Source organism: Geospiza fortis, unplaced genomic scaffold, assembly GCF_000277835.1.
Source record: "Geospiza fortis unplaced genomic scaffold, GeoFor_1.0 scaffold157, whole genome shotgun sequence".
NCBI lineage: Eukaryota > Metazoa > Chordata > Aves > Passeriformes > Thraupidae > Geospiza > Geospiza fortis.
This window is the reverse complement of record NW_005054314.1, coordinates 1,295,048-1,302,416: the sequence shown is the minus strand read 5'-3', so window position 1 is coordinate 1,302,416 and position 7,369 is coordinate 1,295,048. Positions and strand designations below refer to the sequence as shown.

At 51.2% G+C, this 7,369-nt stretch overlaps 1 protein-coding gene across 1 annotated transcript; it reads right to left on the bottom strand.

Annotated features, from left to right (window-relative positions):
• Positions 1-5,637: 5,637 nt before the first annotated feature.
• SLC25A5 (solute carrier family 25 member 5) lies at positions 5,638-7,369 on the bottom strand (the record flags this gene model as incomplete). The annotated part of the gene is made up of 3 exons (XM_005419904.1): positions 5,638-6,033; positions 6,618-6,758; positions 6,874-7,369. Coding segments are annotated over 3 exons (795 nt in total), but the record flags the coding sequence as incomplete, so codon positions are not given.

The window sequence follows — 7,369 nt, the reverse complement described above, 5'->3', positions numbered from 1 at the left end:
TGCTGAACATCACAAGGCAGCAGTTGTACAGACACATACCAGAGTGTAAAATCCAAGCCTGTTTTAAACTACTGTAAATAAAACTTGCTACTAATGGGTTCAAATATGTGGTTGGAAGTTACTGATACAGCCAGTGATCATTAAAGAATACAGCTGCACATCTGAAGTAGCCCATTGGGCAAAACAGTATCAGTATTTGGAGCTGTGAAATGTGAAGGAAAAAATTGTTTTGAATGTACTGACTACTAAGGCCTTGGATAGACAACATTACACACCAGTTTTTAAAGTACCTTGTTTGGGTAATGGTACTTTGTGCCTTTTTCATAATGTAATAACAGTGCTTTCTAGCCCATGTCTTCATTGCTCTACATTAGATTAAATATGTTACAGATTTGAACTGAAAATACCTCTCCTAAGATATTCTTGTTCTACCAATGCATCATAAAATGCAAGCAATGAACAAGATGCTTCCATCTTCCACAATTATTATGGAGAACTTCCTATAATCAATAAATATTTTCCATCTGGCTTTATAGCCCTGACTGGGAAAACTCAGATCTGTGTACCTAAGGATCTATCCTCTCAGGAAAACAAGGAGTAAAAGAGGGAGTGAACTCTGCCCAGAGCTAGCAGAGATGGGTTGGTAGATCCTGGGACAATTTAATGCCAGGCTGCTAAACAGGTGTTCACTCAGGCAGTGCTGATCTTGTTCCCTGCTCATCACCTGCTAATCTGGAGTCTATTTCCAGAAGCCTGTGGCCAGAGGCCCGTGCTGGTGTGCAGTACTCGGGAAGGGCAGGAGGTGTGTGGGTACACAAAGCCCTTTGCCGGTGTGGTAGCACAGTCCAGCCAGGCGAGGGCCTCAGGCTTCCTCTGGGAGTGATCCAAGCCTGGGCGAACTGCAGGTCACTCTCTGTAACAATTCAGACTTTTTTCCCAAGCAAGAGTAAAAGACTTTGACATCTGAAAATAGGTTTGGAACCATGTGAGATGTGCTGGGATGCAGATGCTGAGTCTCCAGTTGTCCAAGGATGAAGTGTGGTCTTGCTTCAGATGACACCAGAACAACAAGCTGACTTGGGGATGGTGGGATTTATTGTCAGGGTTAAGGATGGGAGGGACAAAAGCTGAGGACAGGCTGTGAAGGGGCTGCCAGGTGGGGGTAGGACCATCTTTGCAGTTTGCTGAGGCACAAAGGAAATCTGGTGAGTGCCCCAGCTCAGCACAAGTTGACCAAAGTAGCTGTTACCAACTGCCATCAACTCCCTCAGCTGCCTCCTGGGGCCCTGTGACAGCACACCAGAGGCTTCTGGAAGGCCAGTCCGTGTTCTATCAGTGTTTGTCATTCTTATCATTGGAAATCTGCCTAGTTTGGCTCAGGACTTGTGCATGGACCCAGTCAGAAAGGGGAGTGCCTTGTATCTTCTGAGGTGCTTTTGATACACTCTAGTTATGCAGGCCATGGCTGAAACAGCTCCAGCACAGAGAATCTGATCCAATACATTATTATGTATTTCTTACTTCAACTGGAGCTTGTTCACAACAGTGTAAATCAAGCTGGGTTTTTCATTTCTAGATGTAAATGAATTAAAACATATTAGGTGACTGTAGCAACAGGAAGCAGGGTCACAAAGTTCCAACAATTGATGAAATGTCCTGTTAAAATAGATAAAACCAGCTGTCCTGCAGGGTTTCCCATACCCTGGTAGCAAATGGCAATCCATAGCAGAGTTCAGACCAAAGTCAGATTTCACGTTACAGTCAGAAATGTAAAAGTCAACATTAGTTTTTATAAGTCTAGATACAGGTAAGTGATAGATTTGTTTGTGACTGAGCACCATATTGTATGTAAGAGCTTGTCTAGATGCAGAGGTATCACAAAACGTGAAATAAAAGTGAAGGAAGGAATCTGTTCCAGAAGTAATGGCACACATGGACAGACTTACCTTACAGTATTTCATTACTTACTTCAGACCAGTTTCCAAGCACCTTCACAAAACCCTTGTCTGATTTACGGTGTCAGAACAGCTCTGGATGTAACAATGCTGCCTGGCTCCCCATAACCTGTACAAAACCTCCACACAATTTGTAAACACTCAAGAGAAGTGGTAACAGTGAATCCAACCTCCTCCCTGTTAATCACAGCTGTGCCTGGGGAGCAGCACGGAGTGAGGGGAAGTTTTAGGGTCAACCCTTACAGCTCTCCCTGTGCTCCATGTTTGTGCCATTTTACTCAGTGCAGATGGCTTGCTCTGACTCCCTGGACTGTTGCATTGATAAATGCACATTGATAAATACACATAATGTGTATGATAAAGTGATCAGCTTGGGAGCAGCACTAACTGATCAGCCTGAATCACAGTCAGCTTTTGCTGGTGCTATCGTAGAGGCCATGGGGCTTTGCCACATCCAGGCATTTTAAAAGTATAAAATTATGGGCTTGTTTAAAAGGCTCCAGGGCTGGGCTCCAAGGATGGAATGGAAGCCTTGTAACTCCCTGCTGAGGAATCCTTATGACCCTGGTTGGCCACAGCACCCTTGGGTAGATTTCAAGGCACAAACAGCCAATCTCTCTTTTGTTGTCAGCCAGAAAAACTCCATCCCCATGGCAGCAGCCAGGGCTGTAACTCCTGTCAATCCCAGCAGGATCAGAAAGCAACAACCAGCAAACCACTGGTGGGATGACACCTCCCAGAACCTCCCTGGTGCTGCCAGTCTTGCTGTGGGGTCTTGGCAGGTCCTGAGGACTCCTTGTTCCCAAAACCACCCCCAGCAGCTCGGTATGGCTACAGGGTGTGCAGAACTGGGGCTGTGTCCTGGCAGGCATGTGAGCACAGCTCTGTCCCCACAGCCAGGCCCCCCATGCAGTGCTTTGGGCAGCTGATGGGGCCACCCTGCATGGCTGGGCAGTGGCAGGAACAATCCCTCTGGGAACAGCTGGTTTTACCCTGCAGGACAAAGCATTGCCTCTTCCCCTGCCCCTCTGCACCAGACCCTGCCAGTCATGCAGGCAGCACATGAAGGATGCTGGGGCAAGGGTGACAAGGGTGACAATGACAAAGAGGCAGGGGCACTCCTGGCTCCGGCCAAAGCCCAGAGACACAGCCTTAAGTAATCCAAGGATTGCTGAAGGGAACAGTGGAGTGGATGAGCTGGCACTCTGGTCTTTTACAAGTCAAGTCCTTGGGGTGGGATGGTCTCCACTGCAAGACTCAGCCAGCACAGCCCAGCTGGGGCAGGCTGGTGCACACTGAGCCATCCCAGCCATCCCACACCAGTCACCACCTGCCCCAGGCCCTGACAAGTGTGTCACACGATCCCCTGCACAACTCTGCTGTGTCAACCCCTCCTAAGCCTGCATTTATGGCTGCTGGGCCAGGGCTGAGACAGAAGCAGCATTACAGGCATTCACCATCCCTGTTCACCAGCAAAGGAGCTGCTGCACCAGGCTGGACACAGCTCCTGTGGAGGAAATCACAAGGTGTGTGATGTTCAGCCCTTCCCACAGGAGAATCACATCCATGTCATTCTTGGGGCAGCACAGCCCAGTGGACAAAATGCTGTGTTGGAGGGACTGCACTCAGCTTGCTGCCTTGCCACTGGTGGGCCCAGTTCTCATACCTCAGTTTCCCCACAAGAAGAAAGCCCCGAACTCCTGTACAGTGTGCTCCTGGGGCAGGTAACAGCAGCAGCTGAACCCCCCAGCCTGGTCCCCAGACAAAGCTGCTCCCAGGGAGCTGCCAGGATGGGGGCAGTTCAAACTCCAGAAGGCCTACAAGCCTGCAGTACCTAAGAGTGGAGTGCAGGAAAAACCCCTTGTGGGCTCTGCCCTGCATCTCCCACCTGCCAGAGCTAAAAAGAGCTGTGAAACACATTCTTGTTTCCTGAATCCCCAAAACAGTCAATAGGGCAGGTAGCTAAAACCCATTTCACTCAGTGTCAGCCCTGCACACCAAGTCCAGTGCACAATCTGTAGGTCTTAAGGACTTAGGGATGCCCCAGCTCAGCTCCTTTGCAGCCTGGCACAAGAGCCCAGCTCAGTGCCTCAGTCACCCACCATTGTGTGCAGAAAGAAATGATGCACTTACCTTATTGTGCCAATGGCCTGGCCATGAAACCCCTGTGGAGGAAAGGACAGGAAAGGATGCCCCATGCTCAGCAACCAGCAGCATTTCAGAACAGCCCTTGAAATCCAGGAGAGCTTAGCAGCAGGAGGCTGAGAGCCCTTACTTAATAAGCTGGCACTTGTACAACAGGAGAGGCTCCCTGGTAAAGCTGCCCCGTGGCACAGTCCCCTGCCAAGCTGCTGCCTGTGCCCCAGCACTGCTCACTGCTCGTGGCATTGATTCACATCTCACCTTTACAGCCTATTTCATTTCCACAGCAGGCAGTGGGGGATCTCTCACTGCAGCAGCCCAGGGGCAGTTGAAAATCATCAGCAAGAACAGTTGGCTCAGCTGTGAGGCACAAAACTGTCTCCCACCAGGAAGGCCCCTGCCCACTCACAGGGACCCTGGCAAGCCAAGCCCACCTGCAGCAGGAAGGTGCTGTGCTCTCATGCCTGGCTGCCCTGCTCAGATTCCAGCAATAAAAAAAACTCTCACCCTTTGCAACACAAGGTCTTGTTTAGCTGCCTTGGGCAGTGGCTGAGATTGGTTTCAGTGATTGAAATCAACTGCTTTGAGCAGGCATGGGCAGCCAGAAAGGACCAAAGGCATGGGGGAAGTGAGGAGACATGCTGATCTGAAGGGCAGAAGACCAGGAGAGCATCCCCTGACCACTCCAGATCTCCAGGCAGAAACCAGGCAGTTTTGCTGGGGTGACTCAGAGACCTACAGAGATATCTGGGTAAAGGCCACACCACACACCTTGCCCCATCTAGCAGTTTTCCCCAAACTGTCCCAGCAGCATAAAGGAATTTTCCCTTCCCCTGGAATTTTGAACCTTAAGTTCCAGGGGTAAGGAATGAGCCTGGGAATGCACCTCCCTGCCTAGCAAGCACAGCTGGTACAGAAGCTGTCTCTGCTCAGCTGCTGCACACCCACAGCACAGCACCCTCTGTGAGAGCAAGGCTAGCCAGGGAAGCTGCAGAACAGCAGCAATTAACTGCACTTGTGTCCTCTGGCTACCTGCATGCCCAGTTAGGTAGCTCAGTTTCTAAGGCAGAGAACACGACGCCAAGCTCTGCTCCTCCAGGGAGCAGGAAACATCCCCTTAGACATTCCTCCAGCCTCCCAGGCATTCAGTGCCATAGGGAGTGCTGTGCTTTACAGACAGTTTAGGCACTTGGCACCATCAAAATCAGGTTTCATGAGCTCCAAGGAGCGGACAGGCCAGAGGCAGGACTGTGGCACACACTCAGTCCATCATCTCTGGTTAGTGGAGGCTCAGGGAGGTCAGCTGGGTGAGCCCTTCAGAGCTGCCAGCCCCCATTCCAGCCTACACCACTGGCTTCCCCTGGGGAGGAAACACTACCTAGCTTCCTTGGCAGCCTGCACTGGGTTTACCTGCCAGTACTAGCAGGTACCAAGGCTTGCAGGATGAAGGTGGCTCATCTTCCTCCTCCTCTACAACTGCTGAGCCTCCCAACCCCCTCATACTTCAACTGCTATGAGAACAAATAGGAGCTGAGGAAAATTGGTTTCAGATTTTTATTTCTTTGTACTTTTTAAGCAGGAGTGACTGAAATAGAAACCATCATGAGTCCCATCAGGGGGAATAGTTTGATAAAGACAGGGCAAGCAGTCAGCCCTGCCCCATGCCAACCTGTACAAACATCAGCTGCCACTGTTTAGTAACTAGATGGTTTTCAAACAAGTCCATGAACAGTCATAGACTACATAGAACAACATGCCAGTTCACAACAGGAAACAACTTATGTATACTTCTTGATTTCATCATACAGGACTAAGACAAAAGCACCACCCATTCCTCGGAGTACGTTTGACCATGCACCTTTGAAAAAGGCCTTGGAGCCCTCATCCCGGGCAATCTTCCGCCAGCAGTCAAGAGTGCCAGAGTACATTATGTCAGCTGCAGGAGACAGACAGCTTTAGGAACTGGATGCCCACAACCCCCAACATCCAAGTCAGAAACAGCCTCATCTATCTACTACCTTTACAACCTCAAGTGCATCCCATTTCTTGGGCAATACTGGCACATCAGAGGACTGCCCAGGAGACTGCCCTGGTGCTGCTGCTGCATTGTCTCTGGGAGACACTGGAAGGACCAGTTCAAGCAGAAGGCAGCAACTCCTCGCTTTGACAACACTTCCAAACCCAAAAGCTATTGCATAGCTGGCCAGGCTGTGCCTGCTATGGAGGCAGTCTTTTCTTGTCTCAGAGACACTGCCTTGCAACATCCAAGGGTGAGTTCTGCTGCTCCTACCTACTGGCATACACCTGACTTGTCCATGCCACCTTACAGGTGTGCTGCATGACCCATTCGTGCCCCTTCCTGTCACCTGCTTCTGCAGCCCCTCCTACACCCTGCTTACAAGAGATGAGGATATCTACACAGGCTGATGAAAGCCAAGCCACTCTGCCTTCCCTTCAGCTCCACCACCAGCTATCAACTCAGGGATGCCCAGTAACTCTTATACAGGAGGAGGAACTCACCTCCTTTCCGGCCAGACTGCATCATCATGCGACGACGAACCGTGTCAAAAGGGTAGGAGGCCAAACCAGCGACAGCAGTGACGGTCTGAGCAATCATCCAGCTGACAACGATGTGGGTGTTCTTTGGGTCTGGAAGCATGCCTGCAGGAGAGAGGCTTTGATGAGAACGGCAGGTAAGCCACCAGCACTATCGAAATGCACTTCAGGCCTGCTGCAGCCCAGCATCTCCGTTTTTGGGCCGTTTGGGACAACCTACCCTTGGCGGTGTCGTAGATGCCAAAGTAGGCGGCTCTGTAGATGATGATGCCCTGGACAGAGACACTGAAGCCCTGGTACAGGCCCCGAAGGCCATCTGAGCGGAAGATTTTGACCAGGCAGTCACCAAGCCCGCTGAACTCCCGGTCGGCCCCGGCTTTACCCACATCCGCAGCCAGGCGGGTTCGGGCAAAGTCAAGGGGGTAGACGAAGCACAGGGAGGTGGCGCCGGCGGCACCCCCGGATGCCAGGTTACCGGCGAAGTATCGCCAGAACTGGGTTCGCTTGTCCACGCCGCCCAGGAAGATCTGCTTGTACTTATCCTTGAAAGCGAAGTTGAGGGCCTGGGTGGGGAAGTACCGGATCACATTGGCCAGGTTGCCGCGCCAAAATGAGAGGATGCCCTGCTCCCGCGGGATGCGCACCACGCAGTCGATGATGCCCTTGTACTGCTTGTCGGCGGAGATCTGCTTGCTGGCGTGCTGCACCTGCAGGGG